At 34.5% G+C, this 14,778-nt stretch overlaps 2 protein-coding genes and 2 non-coding genes across 4 annotated transcripts; 3 read left to right on the top strand and 1 right to left on the bottom strand.

Annotated features, from left to right (window-relative positions):
- The first annotated feature begins 484 nt into the window (after window positions 1-484).
- LOC125836368 (uncharacterized) lies at window positions 485-13,615 on the top strand. The gene is made up of 13 exons (XM_049515544.1): window positions 485-616; window positions 764-928; window positions 1,503-1,651; window positions 2,649-3,023; window positions 4,327-4,515; window positions 5,149-5,209; window positions 5,751-5,952; window positions 6,098-6,219; window positions 6,324-6,428; window positions 9,941-10,329; window positions 11,191-11,505; window positions 12,200-12,366; window positions 13,391-13,615. Exons 1-12 carry the CDS (start codon window positions 485-487, stop codon window positions 12,354-12,356), a joined length of 2,361 nt encoding a protein of 786 aa, XP_049371501.1. The 3' UTR covers window positions 12,357-12,366; window positions 13,391-13,615.
- LOC125836459 (urease accessory protein G) lies at window positions 4,099-7,808 on the top strand. The gene is made up of 7 exons (XM_049515630.1): window positions 4,099-4,240; window positions 4,327-4,515; window positions 5,149-5,209; window positions 5,751-5,952; window positions 6,098-6,219; window positions 6,324-6,428; window positions 7,527-7,808. The coding sequence occupies exons 1-7, from the start codon at window positions 4,167-4,169 to the stop codon at window positions 7,608-7,610; spliced, it is 837 nt and encodes a 278-aa protein (XP_049371587.1). The 5' UTR covers window positions 4,099-4,166; the 3' UTR covers window positions 7,611-7,808.
- TRNAT-UGU (transfer RNA threonine (anticodon UGU)) lies at window positions 8,193-8,264 on the top strand. Its single transcript has one exon. It is a non-coding gene; the product is annotated as a tRNA-Thr (tRNA).
- Window positions 13,616-13,855: 240 nt separating the features above from the next.
- TRNAR-ACG (transfer RNA arginine (anticodon ACG)) lies at window positions 13,856-13,928 on the bottom strand. The gene has a single exon. It is a non-coding gene; the product is annotated as a tRNA-Arg (tRNA).
- Between the last annotated feature and the right edge of the window lie 850 nt (window positions 13,929-14,778).

Below are 14,778 nucleotides of genomic sequence, written 5' to 3'. Positions count from 1 at the left end.
AAGTAAAGGTTATTACTATTATATATAGCTAGCAATTTTGCACAAGACATGAAGAAATGGACACTTGGTCTTTTTGTTAAATGATCTAAGAGTACCTTTTTTATACAAGAAACAAAAGATACATCGTAGTAGAGCTAATACAAATTACAAAATGTCTTTAGTCTAATCTAGATAACATGCTCATCATTATATCTAAGATTAAATAAAGTCAATATGGTTATCCTTGTTTGTCATTAGAAATATCATAATAATAAAAAAAAGCTATAAAAGCTAAGAATGTTATAAAGTGAAAAAACTTTAAAAGTAGTCCTTTAATTCCTTGCATGGTTTTAAAAGTTTATATCCCACTACAATAAATAATTTGTCATCTTGAGTTTCCTCTTCCATCATATTACCCAACTTTCCTAAAAAATCAGATTTCTTCAGTACTAAATTTGCTGCCTTTTTAAAGCTGCTGATCTTTTTGTTCTCTGAAGAATCAAGAATGAGGAAATATTGGATGTCACTTATTTCTGTCTTTGCTTTTTATGTATTTCCACATTTCATTTTTTGTTTATCCAATGAAGAGATCCAACTCAATAGCCAGTTGATTAGCATTAACCAACATGTTCCTAAGGTATGACCCCCCCCCCCTCCCCCTCCCCCCCCCCCCCCCCAATACAAAATTGTTGTGAGTTTTAAGATATTTCACTTTCCCTTCCTTTCTATTTTTTTTTCAATCAAGGAATGAGAATTTGACAAGTAATGAAAAGTATTTGTACAGGTGAATTCTCATAGGATATTTGATATTGAAATTCATGGAATATTATTATGGGCTTCAATGGGATTCTTGATGCCTGCTGGAATACTCACAATAAGACTCTCCAACACAGAAGAGTGTAGCACAATAAAACTCAAAATTCTCTTTTATCTTCATGGAACTCTTCAGGTATTTAATACTCCTTCGTTTTAATTCGTTTGTCTAGTTTCAACTTGGCACGAAGTTTAAAAAGTAAAAAGAATATACCGAAATGTCCTCTGGATATTGTGGTGTAAATTTTAAAACATGACACATGTCACAAAAGGAAAGATACATTCTTTTCGAAATACATTAAAAAGGAAAGTAAGATAATCAAATTGAAACAGATGGAGATTTAATTTCAAATTCTGAATTTTTTTGAAATTGTTGTAAAAAACAAACTTTTTTGACATCTCTTTGATGAATGAAAGATGTTTCTTTTGTGCCATGACAAGTAATGATCTTCACTTTTTCTGCTACTTAATTATCATAGGTGCACTTTAATCATAGTAAGGATTAAAAAGTTCAAAATTCATTTTATGTGAGCCCACAGTTTGGTGGGAGTATAAGTAAAAACATATTTGACTATGATTATGTCCATTGTATGTGACAAAAATGAGGATTAATTTAACTAATAGAAAATTAAAAAATTATGTTATGTCTTTTGTTTCTGGCTGTAATAATTGATCCTATTTTTTTTTTTTTCTATTTTCTAATTGAAAAGGTGCTCTCTGTGGTGTTGGCTACTGCTGGAGCTGTGCTATCAATAAAGAGCTTTGAAAATTTGTTCAACAACAATCACCAAAGAATAGGCTTAGCACTTTATATTGCCATCTATGTCCAATTTTTTATGGGATTTCGAAGGCCTAAGAGGTAACTTTTCCTTTATTTTCAACACAACTAATAGATATAGTGAAACTTAGCCTAGGTTGAATTATAAAAATATATGTAGGAAAAGCAGCACCTTGGCTTTCTAAAAGAAAATTAATCTACATGTATACATGGACTTACGACTTTGTAAAGATTTGTGTTTTTTATAAACAATCGCCTAGGGTTGGTCATTGTGTCCCCTCTCCCGAGGCTATTTTATTGAGTTACTTAGAGAGAGTTGTTTTAAACCCTTAGATATCCTCTACCTACTCAATTGTGTATTTTTAGGGTACAAATACTCTCTTGCTCAAAACCGTTTCGAGTTTTTCTATGAGTTACTTTTGTAGCCCATGGTATTTCTTTAGATTTGTTGTTTGTCCTTTTGTACCTATACTTTTCTTTATAAAGATGATGTTATAGTTATTTTGCACGAAAATCAACTATACTATTCAGTATTTGTTATTTTTCATTAATTCAAGTATTGAGTAGTTTTATTCACCAACTTATGGATGCAAACAAATTATCTAGAGCAGAGGCGGAGTTAGGTGGGGGTTCATGGGTTCGGACGAACCCACTAGCTTTTTCGTAGATTCTATATTTGTATTTAAAAATTAAATAAATATATGTATATTAACATGTGAACCCCCAAACAAATTTGATTTAGAACCCCCAAACTCCTAACATTGGCTCTAGAGTACGTTTTCTATCTTTATTAGAATTTGAACGTAGATCTGTTTAACAATTTCCACCAATTTCATTGACACTATATCACACCTTTGAGCCTTTTGTACATACACTTATAATTACAAGCATAATGTCAGTATGAGTAATGCACATCTAGGTGCTTCTATGGTTCCACTAAACCATAGTTTTCAACTAGAATTATGTGTACATATACCAAAAACATATAGTTAGATCACACTCTTTCTGAATCAACTAACTCAAAATCTTGAATTCCTCTATGGGATTTAACTGAAGACTAACTTATTTTGGACTACAGGGGAAGTAAAGGAAGAAGTGTATGGTACTTTTTCCATTGGCTACTTGGAACAACAATATGCTTGGCAGGAATTATCAACACTTACACAGGCTTAAATGCTTACAATCAAAGGACATCTAAACCAATAAGTCTTTGGACAATAATTTTTACAGCTCAAATCTCATTCATGGGATTATTCTATCTTTTCCAAGACAAATGGGAATATATACAAAAGCAAGGGGTCATTCTTGACAATAATGAAACTATAACACCTCAAGTGGAAATAGTTGTTACTCAAAGTGATGAACAGAAGATGATAATGAGAACTGAGTCAGGAAGGAAAAGCAATGCACTTGGGACTTTCTTTTCTAGAAATAATGTCCTAAACAAATTATTTCAACAAACTTGAAATGTTTTCATGTTTCTTGGAAACTACTAGTTTCTGGGTACGTGTGTTGCATATGTATCTTGTATGAAAATCAATAATGAAAAAAAATCAAAATCATATAATAAGTTATTGGGGGGACATGCATGTTTGTTACAAGTGTTTCTCAATATTTCCAATCTATTGTCCAGTAGATAAGTCTCAAAATAGGCATGGTCAAATTAAGCTCAGTTGTTTATAAGCAATTAAGTATACATTCAGTTATCAACAACTAAAAAAATACATAAAATTCTGGTCAATCAAAAGGTGATTAGATATCAAACATTTGCAAATATTTTAGGAAAGGCACCATAAGTTAAAGAATTATATGTGTTTACATTTTACTACAACAAGTACCTAAATTAGGAAAGGCTCATTTAGAATTCTAATTTTTTTGGAAAATGTAGTCTTTTAAAAGAATTACTCCAAAAAGACTCCACAGCCTTGAGAATATATAACTTATCACCACATGGTCCTTTATTTTTAGTGCTAAGTTTATTTTTGTTCTTCAAGTATAATTTTGAACAAAGTAATCTTATATCTCTACTAAAAAAGTGTACACTTTTGATCATGTTCACCATTTAATGTTAAATGGACTTCGTTTAATAACATGCTCTCTTCTTGGAAAATGTCCATCATTCAACTTTAAATTACTTCTTCCGTTTCAATTTATTTTTTTAATTTTAACTTGAAAAAAGTAAACAAAATTTTGAATCTTATAGTCTTAAATTAAAGATATGTAAAATGTATCAAAATGTCTTTTAATCTTATGATCTTAAACATGTCATGTGAAAAATTAAAATTAAAAAAATGAGACATCATGGAGTAACATTATTTCCCGTGTTAATAACTTGCTCTACTCTTATAAACCGTCTACCTCTAATAAAAATAAAGAACCAATTTTGCTCACAACCACATTTGAAGGACAAGATTAAACTAACTTCTTAAATATAAAGGACCACCATTAGAAATTCTCTTTTCACCAACTATTCCCAATAAAGAAAGAATAATTTAAGGAATATTTTAATCGATTGACAGATTCGGAATCTTTTATCTCCACTGTTCTTGATATACCCTCTGTGACTGTGAGAATCTCCACTCTCCCAACACCTCAAATGGCTTCTCCAGATCACCATATGCATGACCATGACCATGATCACCACCATCATAATCATGACCATACCCATGAGTGCAAACTTGCTCTGTCATTTTTTTAATTTTTAATTTTTTTGGGGTTGATTCTTGATTAATTAGTTGACTTAATTTATGAATCAGGGACACAAAAGCAACATCATGGGTAGGAGCAGATGGGAAAGTATACCATAGTCATGATGGGTTGGCTCCTCACTCTCATGAACCTATTTATTCACCTGGCTACTTTAGCAGAAGGGCACCTCCACTTATTGACAGGAATTTCAGTGAAAGAGCCTTTACTATTGGAATTGGCGGCCCTGTTGGTACTGGGTATATCTTCTTTTCCCTCAATTTTTCTTGAATTTATGTCTTGGGATGTGTGTTCAAGTAAAAGGGTTTTCAGTATTTGAGAAGAAAAATGCAATCTTTGAGAAATGAGAGTAGAAGGGGGAGGATGATATTTAGTAGCTTTTGGTATCTGTTATAAGTAGGATTTTCTTTCAGCTGCAGCAACACAAGTAAAAAACAAAAGGGGCCATTTTTATAGATAAAAATTGAATCTTTAGAACTCTGCATGTAGGAACACAATTGTTCCATTAGACACATATCTTACTGTGTGAGTGTGTGTATGAGTGTGCAAGAGAATTTTCCTTTTCAGTTCAAGGTTCATAATGTACTGAAGTGAATTGATTTTTACTGTATAGTATTAGTTTTTGCCTCTCCGAGGGTCTTTCAGAAACAGTTTCTACCTCCACGAGGTAGTGGTAAGATTTGAGTACACTCTACCCTCCCCAAACCCCACTTGGTGGGACTTCACTGGGATGTTATTGTTATTGTTATTGTAGTATTAGTTTTTGCTTTTGCTTTTCCTCCACACTTAGTTTCTTTCTTGTGTAATTAGCTTGTAAAATTTTGGTTGAACATGTTGAGATTTTGAGGGACTAACTGTTCTTTTATATGCAGGAAAACAGCTCTAATGCTGGCATTATGTAAAGTCTTGAGGGACAAATACAGTCTTGCAGCAGTATGTACCACCAAATGATTTCTTTCTTTTGCCATTATGATATAATTGCTTCATGAACAACTTTAGTCTGCACAATTGTTTGGAACTTCCGGATTCCCTTTTGTGGTTTGAAGTACGAAGCTGAAGTTTATTGGTGGTTTTCATATCTTTCTCTGCCTCATCATTAGAAATTCTAGATGAAGATGGGGGTTATGTGCAATTTTCCATTTGATTGAGTCATTCAAGTGGAATAACAACATTCTTTATTCACAATTGCCTTCGAAGATTATCTCATAGGTCATGTTCTTGTTTTTCAATCATTAAGAACTCCTTCCTGCACATCACATATTGGCATCTGCCAAAACTTCAAACCAAAGTTTTGGGAGTTTACTTGACGTTTGTTAGTTTGGCAGGAAATAAGTTATGTTCAGGGATGTATTTGGTGTTCAGGAATTCCGATGCTCTTTCATCACTTTCCAAGTCTATGATCATGAAATCTTCACTTTTTTGTTCGAAGATGTAGAATGAATTGTTGTCCATGTTAAGATGCATTTCTTTGTAGGTAACAAATGATATATTCACGAAAGAAGATGGAGAGTTCTTAATAAAACATGGTGCATTGCCGGAGGAAAGGATTCGAGCTGTGGAGACAGGAGGATGCCCACATGCTGCTATTAGGGAAGATATAAGCATTAACCTTGGACCTCTTGAGGAGCTTTCTAATTTGTACAAAGCAGATATACTACTCTGTGAATCTGGTGGAGGTAATTGGTCATAAAAACTGTTGCAGACGCAAACTAATAAGGATATTTAAGTTTATATTTTCAGTAAGATTTACATCACTGTATGATCTATTAACCCGTTTCAATTTTGGTCTCTCGTCATTTAATAAAAGTTCCTTCATTGCAGACAACCTAGCTGCCAACTTCAGTAGGGAACTTGCTGACTACATAATCTACATAATAGATGTATCAGCGGGTGACAAAATTCCTCGAAAAGGAGGCCCCGGAATTACGCAAGCAGATCTCCTTGTATGTTTCTTATTATGCACATTTCGACTTCTAAAATTTATCTAGTGTAAACTTCTGTCTGCACATGATCAAATTATTATTTGATTGTTGGTTCTTAAATTTAGGTGATAAATAAGACCGACTTGGCAGCAGCTGTGGGAGCAGATTTGTCCGTCATGGAGCGTGATGCACTTCGGATGCGGGATGGTGGCCCTTTTGTTTTTGCTCAGGTTCATTAATTTTCTCATCTCTATTCATTTTTGTTTTTTGTAATTTTATTAGTATGAATGACTCTCAATCAAATCACCACTGTTCAAGCTTTACCTATTTGAAAGATCAGCTTATATAACTGCCCAGTATTTGAAGAGTAAACAATGATGTGCATATACAAAATGTCATTTGTGTTTTTTGTGAATTCTTGAAATGTAAAAAGTTTGTCCGAAAATAACTCCCTTTGTTCTACCTTCTGTCTGTATAGCTTGTCCGGGAAACATTAACCTTTTTTCCATAAATAAATAGACTTTCTATCTCCAAAAGTTCAAAATCAACTCGTAGTAATATCATTTGCATTGTTTTCATTTGATTTGACTTCAGTATATACCCTTTTCATAGTAAATATACTTAAGCACACCAATACATTTTGAAACTGATCCTGAATTTACATGCTATTCAAAATAGCTTGGTCACTGTGGGGATTGATGATTTAAGAGAATATAGTAATAGCTGTGTAAAAAGTCGTATTGGCTTGTGTTAGCAATTTGAATCATTGCCCTGGCTATGTAGAATTCCATGTTACATTTGCTTTCCTAAATTGTGACTACACAAGGCAACAGTGAAAGAAATTGTTTTCATGTCAGACATACATCTTTTGTTCTCTTTTAGTTTCTCGTGATTCTTTGGGGCATTTCCCTCGTCTTCTATTTGAAGTTGTTTGATGATGGTGGAGAAGCTTCTGAATCTTCGTTTATAAAGATGCGCTTTTAGTGACCAAATAATACAAATAGTCTAGTTCAGATATACTTCTTTGATAACATGATCCAAGATATATAAACTTCTTGACTGGAAAGGAAAAGTTGAGAGGGGTGGGTACAGCAGAAGATTTGCCTACTATTAAGAACTAGTACTAGAGAAAAGAATGAGATTTCATTTGTGAAAAGTCTGAATTTTCTTGTGCAAATGTGCGGTTTAAAAGCAGGCACGTTACAGTATTGGAAGCTGGTTTGTTTGTTGAAACTATACATTGCGTAGCTACACCACAGGAAAATGTCACAGGGTCATTTTTATCTATTGATTCCTAACGCGATATGAATGTGTTGATTCAACTGCAGGTGAAGCATGGGGTTGGCGTAGAGGACATAGTGAACCATATCTTACAAGCTTGGGAAGTTTCAACAGGCAATAAGAAGCGCTGAAATGTTAATCGAAAACTTTACTTGAACATTATGGATCTTTTGGCTTCTCCAATGCTATCTGAACATTCAATTTCCCTGTTTCTGGAGTAATATAATCTATCTACTGAATAATGCTTGTTATGTACAAGCACTAAGTATTTGTAAGTTTCTATATTTAATTTAGTTTGTTTGATCATCATTAATCATATTTACTTCCTTTCGGAAACAACCCCTCTACCTTCACAAGGTAGGATTAAGGTTTGCGTATACTCCACCTCCCCACACCCTGCTACTGCTTGTGGTGTGTATGTCTTCTTCTTGTCACTTCAAGGTGGGTATTTCGCCTTTGTCCAAACTCAATAATTTGTTGGTTGGTTGAGCTTTTAATGTAAGATTTAGACTATTTTCAATCGAAAACTATTCCAACAATGGTACAAGAAAGGACGTATTCACTAGGAGTAGTAATTCATTTCAAAAAGTCCAAATAGATAATCCTAAAAACAAAAAAGCTACATACTTAAAATGAAAGACTTCAAGTTTCTATTGCTTGGCTGATAAATAATAATATTATAAATGCATAAACGCAACAATCAAAATAATGAAGCCCCTATAGCTCAGTGGTAGAGCGCCAGTCTTGTAAACTGGAGGTCTGTAGTTCGATCCTGCATGGGGGCAAAAAATTTATTTTTAAAACAAACACAATTTTTTGTTTTTGTTTTTGTATTGTCTTACACCACCCGCATTGGAGCCCGACTATTTTAGATTCGCACCGTATAGGTTTCCATTTTGGGGAAATCGCTCTTTACTAAGGATTCTTTCATATTTAGGGCTCGAACCACATTTTTTTGTTTTTGTATCGTCTTACACCACCCATATTGGAGCCAGACTAATTCAGATTCGCACCGTATAAATTTCCATTTTGGGAAAATCGCTCCTTACTAAGGATTCTTTCATATTTAGGGCTCAAACCACATTTTTTTGTTTTTGTATTGTCTTACACCACCCATATTGGAGCCCAACTAACTCAGATTCGCACCGTATAAGTTTTCATTTTGGGGGAATCGCTCCTTACTAAGAATTCTTTAATATTCAGGGCTCGAACTTGAGACATCTGGTTAAGGGAGGAGCAGCCTCATTTGTTGCACCACATCCTTTAAACAAAAAATTATATTGTCAATAAAGCATGAATTAAAGTAACAAAATAAACCCTGATAATATATAACAAAATATTTTTTTGTTTGTTTAAATAGTAAAGAATTAGTTTTAAATATACATAATTAATAAATTTGTAATATATTTTGATAATTTTTGCATAACTAATATATGTTCAATAGGTAGCTAATATTAAGTTTAATGGCTTTTTTAGTTGCTTCGTACAAAATTTAGCACATCAAGTAAAATGTCTGATTATCATTTTATATGATTTTACATAAATAAAATACGTATGAGTTAATTATATATTATCTTTTAAAAATTATATGTTTTATATTGTGTAGATGATAGGATAAAAATACAAAAAAAATAGGCGAAATAAAAAAAATTATTTATTGATAATTAGGTCAAATATATCTTTAATGTTACTAAAATAGATTAAATTTGCTTTACATTTAAAAATCGAAAGTTTCACATAGTTCAAGAACAAATTTGACCCTTCTTCGTAATTGTAAATTTTGAATTTTCTTTGCATTATCCTTTCTCTCTCTCAGTCACTATCTATACCGCCAACCACTCTTACTTTCTCCTTAGACGCTTACTTGCATAATAATGATAAAATCTTATATTGCATGTTCAAGTCATTTAGCACATTTCCTTCTGTTAGTGAATAAAGCGCTAAAGCAACAGAGTGAGAGAAAGAATAAGGAAAATCGAAATAAAAATAATGGTATTGGTGATGGTGATAATGACATAAAGAGATAAACAAAAATAAAAGAGTTCTTCCAATTCAATTATTGCACAAGCAGAGAATTTTCAATCCGAATAAAAAAGCTAAGGAATTCAATGAACATCGAAAAGGAGGGGGAAATTATCAAAATTAAGAAGTTGAACTATGTTAAAGGTTTTTTTAATCATGAGACATGTGACATTATCGAAGGCAAAGTTTTTACTTTTACAATAACGATATTCAACCTATTTCAGTAATAATGACGAAACATTTAAGCCCAACTATTAACGGAAAAACAAATTTAATATTTCATTTCATATAGCTCATAGCCAAATTTGACCACTTGCCCATGGAATATTTTTTGAAGAGAAGAATATTTGTAAGTTTCTCAGAAAGCCCCTATAAAATGTCGTATTTCAAATAAAGTCTCCAAAATTTCCCAAATCCTCAATCCTAACCCAAACGACAGCGAGAAGAAGCGAAGGAACAACTCGAACCATCAAAAACCAATACAGGTGTGTGTGAATTTGTGCAGAGCAAGAAATCAATGGCGGAGGGAGGGGAGAAGAAGGAGAAGAAGAGGGTTGTGGTGGAGTCGTTAGGATGGCTAACGGAATCCACCATCATGCCCAAAAAGATCCGACCTATTGAAGGCGTCGGTGCTTCTTCCATCCTTGAGCTTAAAGCCCAATTATACAAATCTCAAGAAGAGGCCAAACGCGTCGCCAAAGAGACCGTCCACCCTTCTGCTGCTGACCCGAATTATTCCCATCTAGAGATCCATCGTGCCAAGAAGAAGATAACTGCCAAGAACGTTTTTTCGTCTAAGAATCATGGGGTTGATGCCAGAGAGGCCAAGTATAGTTTCTGCTTCCCTTGCCCTATTTTTTGCTATTTGATTATAGTATTCGTTTTCAATTTTTCGTGTTCAGGTTCTGAGGTTTCATAATTGAGGTTACAATCTATTTTGGTAAAGTAAGAATGTGTTAATGGTTGTTTGTTAATATCAAAGAGTGGATACTAGCATTCTCTAGCAATCGGATTCTGTGATAAACTAAGATTGGAATTTGGTCTTAGCAGGCTTACATATTGCAATTGTATATTTGATTAAGATTCTGGCTTTGATTGTAGGATTGGAATTGGGAAAGGATGGCGGTTAGTAAGTCATATACTAGAATTTTATAGTTTAATGCAATTGTGGAAATTAGGGCCAGTTTTGATTCTTTGTTCTGATTGATTATATCATGAGTTGAAGTTGGATTTTATCTTATTTTGGGATAATTTTCTGGAGTCCTGCATATGTTTAAGCAGTGGGTGGAGGACTGCTCTGGTAGCATATTGGTGTCTTATGAGGCCTGTGAGCCAGAAAACCTCCAAGGATATTGTCTGAACCACTAGAGTAATTGGTGCTCCAGCCCTTTACTGTAGAATCAAATCATGTTTGTATGTGCCAGCAGTCTCCCCGTCGCATATTGCTTTGTCTTTCCATATCAAGTTCCCTCTGTACTTTGTATTCTTTTTCACCTTTAGGCATGAATGGTGGAGAGTGTTTAATTAAATTAGAGAAGGCACGGCCTTGCAGGAAGAAGTTAGTTTTAATAGAGAAGCCGCAAGCCCGCAACCTTTAGGGATTTTAGGCATATGCGTGACTCTCTATGAGATGTTAATATTATGATTCCACGACAGTGTAATTCATGTCTGTTTTCTCCTTCAATTTAGGGACAAGCTTGAGATGAAAGCAATCAAGGACGGTTCTGTAAGCTATGCTGCCTTAGAACGAAAGGCTAAGTTATATGATAAGCTGGTGAGGGGTGAGCTTTCTGATGGGGAGGAGGAAGAGAAGTACTGTGTTGATTTCTTTCGGAAGGGCCAGGAGCAGGAAGACTCTGAGCAGCCTCAACGGCATGACATTTCTAACACAGAACCAAGAGATGAAGATGGAGATGATGATGCCTCCCTACTATCAGACACAAAAGCTGCAGGACTTGGCCAAGCTGGCACATTCGACCGAAGTGAACATAAGCGCTTTGTAATGTATGTATTGCAAACTATACACCTTTTTGAGCTTAGATGTTTGTATGCTCAGCTGAGTAGAAAAAAAAAATCTAGTTCCTGTGTTTTACACTACTTAAGATGTTTGCGAGACTTTGCAGTCACTCATAAGCCTGTCTGTTTCATTTTGTGCATAGCATTATTTGTTGCAAGCACTTTCTGCTTATATAATTTAATAGGTTTAGGAAAATAAAACATCTACTCAATTGTGATGGAAGAATTATGAACCAATAAATTATCAGAATGGTACTTGCTTATGTGCTCAAACGCAGAAAGGCTCCCATAAAAAACAGAGAAAAGAGAAACAGTTAACAATATTCATCAAAATAACATAAATTACAGGACTGGATTTTAAGGATGGGCGTTTGGGTGCCAAAACATCCTAGGTATCTTAGGTTTGTTCTTGATTGTCAGCTTTAAGGAAACCCTCTCCTCCTTCCTCTTCTTGTCTTTGTTTATTTTTCCATTCCTTTTCTTGGGTAGTTTGCTTCAGAAGTAACTTTCTTCCCGAGCAAAGAATTTGATCCCTAAACATAAGTTACAAGTGCAGAAAATTATCGTTAATTGTTTGCGAAGAAGTTCATTTATTGCTTTATCAGTCTGTTTTCTCTTACTATATTTAATTTGTTCACAACCTTTATCTACTTACATTTGCATTGCATGTTGCTGTTCTCAGGGAAGTTCATAAAGAAGCAAGTCAAGCAAGGGAAAAAGCATCAGAACTCAAGCTACGTAGGCAAGAACAAGTTGCAGCACGTCGAGAAAAACTAAAGCAGGCTTATCTCCGCAAGCAGATTGTGAAATTGAAGGCTTCCAAGACAGAGCAAACATAGACCAGAGGAGGTAAACTTCTGACTTCCTATAACAATAACGTTCTTCTTCAGCTTAGGCATCTGAAAGATTGTGAAATTATTACAGCGTTCCTTAGACTTCATTGTGATTGGTGACACCATGCTATTTGGAAGAATTTCGTCATCTTTTACATTCTGGAGTATTTGTGTATACACCAAATTTTCACCCAAATATAAGCTTCAGGTTTATTGTAGTCTCCAAACAACGCTGGTAGACTAGCATGGGTGTTTTGGGCCTTAATGGCCATGTATTTGTTATTAGTCAAGAAAAAAATTGAAGTGGTATGCAGTCATATTGGCAATTAACTGAGTTTCCGGTGTTGAATTTTTGTTTGTGTTAATGAACTTACTTACAAGTTTTTGAACATATTTGACAATGTATTTTAATTTTTTTTCCTTATTGCATAGGGGAATGTAGTAGGAATTACCTTATGGAAAACTCTCGCTGATACTACTTGTACTAGACTATAAGCCTTGGTGTTCTGGCAATGCATTGAATTCTAGATTGTTGGAATATATGTCAAATATCTTTTAAGGCATGTTTGGAGTTGAGTTTTATAAAATGAGCAAATATTTGTTATGATTACCTTTTTGTATTATTCATGTAATCTACTATTGAGAAATTAGGAGTAAGGTATTGCAGATTCTAGATTAAGCTGTAGAAAGCTGGTTGTTTGGTAAGTCATGTTCTACCAAGAATACAAGTAAAGTGGTTTTATAAATGGGAAAAGGGTAAAAAATGGGTCCCTAAACTATTTGAAAAATACCAAGGACTTAACATGAACTCCCCGTAATCACACCCTTGTTGCTAGGGAGATCCATGTTATGCTGTCTTCTGTGTTATTTAGCTGCTGATATGTGTTTAAAAGATGGAAGAATTCAGCAGCCCTATTCACCTCCCAGTTGTTAGAATTTCTTTTTAAGTTGATACTCCAAACCCCATTCACCTCCTGCAAAAGACTCTTACAGTGCTTGTAGCAACAATCACATTTGGACATCTTCAATTTGGCTGACAGGTGTTTTTGAGGCTGGAAGTTTGAATCTGTACTTCATTTGAACAATGCCCTGAGGATAGCGAATCCAAGCATCAGCTATGGTAACTTAATGGCGGGATGCATCTAGCACCTTGAATTTGTGGACTTTCTTAGAAGAAACCAAGTAGTTCAAGTTCCAGTGCAGCTTTATCAATGATTAGAAAGCTCAATCGTTATAGAGAATGCTCCAATGTTAACTCAAATTGCAGACGGTTTCTCTTGTTTCCTTTCATGTAAAAGCGATTACTTTGTATACTTGGTGGAAAAGAAAATAGTGAATGTCTCGTCTTTTCAGTGATTAGAGAAATGAAAACTTCTCGTTATTACAGTGTTTAGACAGCTGAGAGGCTAAATTCAACAGATATTACACTGTTGATGAGCAAAAGGATAAGATGTATAGAATGAAAATGTTCTTCCTGTATGTGTAAGCAACAAAAATTAAAAATACGACTCCACTGGGGATCGAACCCAGAATCTCTGGTTTCGTAGACCAGCGCCTTATCCATTGGGCCATGGAGTCTTAGATGTTACAATAATTTACCTTTCAGTAATTATTTTAGATCCCCTTGGGCTTTTAAAGTACTTATAATGCTATTTTCAAATAAGTAACATTAATAATTGACGAAATGATCTGGTGAACCCTTGTACTTGTATGCGTTTGTATTGTGAATCCTTCTACTTAATGAATTATCAATTGAACCCTTAAACTTAATCAAAAGAAGATTTTTAAGTCTCTCCTACCATGTGTGTAGTCCACTTGCCCTTAAGTAGATGACATGTCAAATCCATGTCATTTAAATTAATAACATATCATCATTATCTTCACTAATTATTATTTAAACAAATTATCAACTAAATTTATTAAATAAAAGATAAAATAATAAAATTTTAATTTATTTCTTAAAGTAAAATCTGGGCTCCTCTGACGCACCATTTTCCTTTCCTCATATCGCAGAACCAGCCATCTTAAGCGGCGGCCTCACCACTAGTTCTGGTTGGCAAACTTTTTCGCCGCCATGACCAGTTCCTCGTTCTATCTCCCGCCTCGTTCTCATCTTCAATGTTTTCCTTTCTCCATACTTCCGACGACCCCCGTGAACCATCAGATATGGCCTCTCCTCTCCATCCTTCATTGCGTACCAGCAAACTCCCTCGTCGCCTTCCATTCTGACGGAAAAGAGACAAATACCACCTCTCTTTCTCTCATTCTACTCCGAACCAGCGAGCACTACCATGAAATCAGTGCCGCTTTTTCCCTTCACTGATAATCACCATGAAACCTGATGTCAATGAGAGTGCTAATGCCAAGATTGGCTAAAGAAGATAACATACGGTGTGGAGAAGAAAAAAAATGGGGTTGGGGCAACGAT

Source organism: Solanum verrucosum, unplaced genomic scaffold (assembly GCF_900185275.1).
Source record: "Solanum verrucosum unplaced genomic scaffold, falcon-dt-bn FXZP01000278.1, whole genome shotgun sequence".
Taxonomy (NCBI): domain Eukaryota; kingdom Viridiplantae; phylum Streptophyta; class Magnoliopsida; order Solanales; family Solanaceae; genus Solanum; species Solanum verrucosum.
The sequence above is the reverse complement of the archived record's forward strand: the minus strand, read 5'-3'. Positions and strand labels throughout refer to the sequence as shown.

What these genes read in the sequence shown, in the direction of transcription:
- LOC125836368 (XM_049515544.1), top strand. Translation starts at nt 485, where the DNA reads ATGAGGAAATATTGGATGTCACTTATTTCTGTCTTTGCTTTTTATGTA. An exon ending in GGATTTCGAAGGCCTAAGAG is followed by an intron (nt 1,652 to 2,648) that starts GTAACTTTTCCT and finishes TTTGGACTACAG; the next exon opens with GGGAAGTAAAGGAAGAAGTG. An exon ending in ACAAATACAGTCTTGCAGCA is followed by an intron (nt 5,210 to 5,750) that starts GTATGTACCACC and finishes ATTTCTTTGTAG; the next exon opens with GTAACAAATGATATATTCAC.
- LOC125836459 (XM_049515630.1), top strand. Translation starts at nt 4,167, where the DNA reads ATGGCTTCTCCAGATCACCATATGCATGACCATGACCATGATCACCAC. An exon ending in GGCGGCCCTGTTGGTACTGG is followed by an intron (nt 4,516 to 5,148) that starts GTATATCTTCTT and finishes TTTTATATGCAG; the next exon opens with GAAAACAGCTCTAATGCTGG. An exon ending in GCCCTTTTGTTTTTGCTCAG is followed by an intron (nt 6,429 to 7,526) that starts GTTCATTAATTT and finishes ATTCAACTGCAG; the next exon opens with GTGAAGCATGGGGTTGGCGT.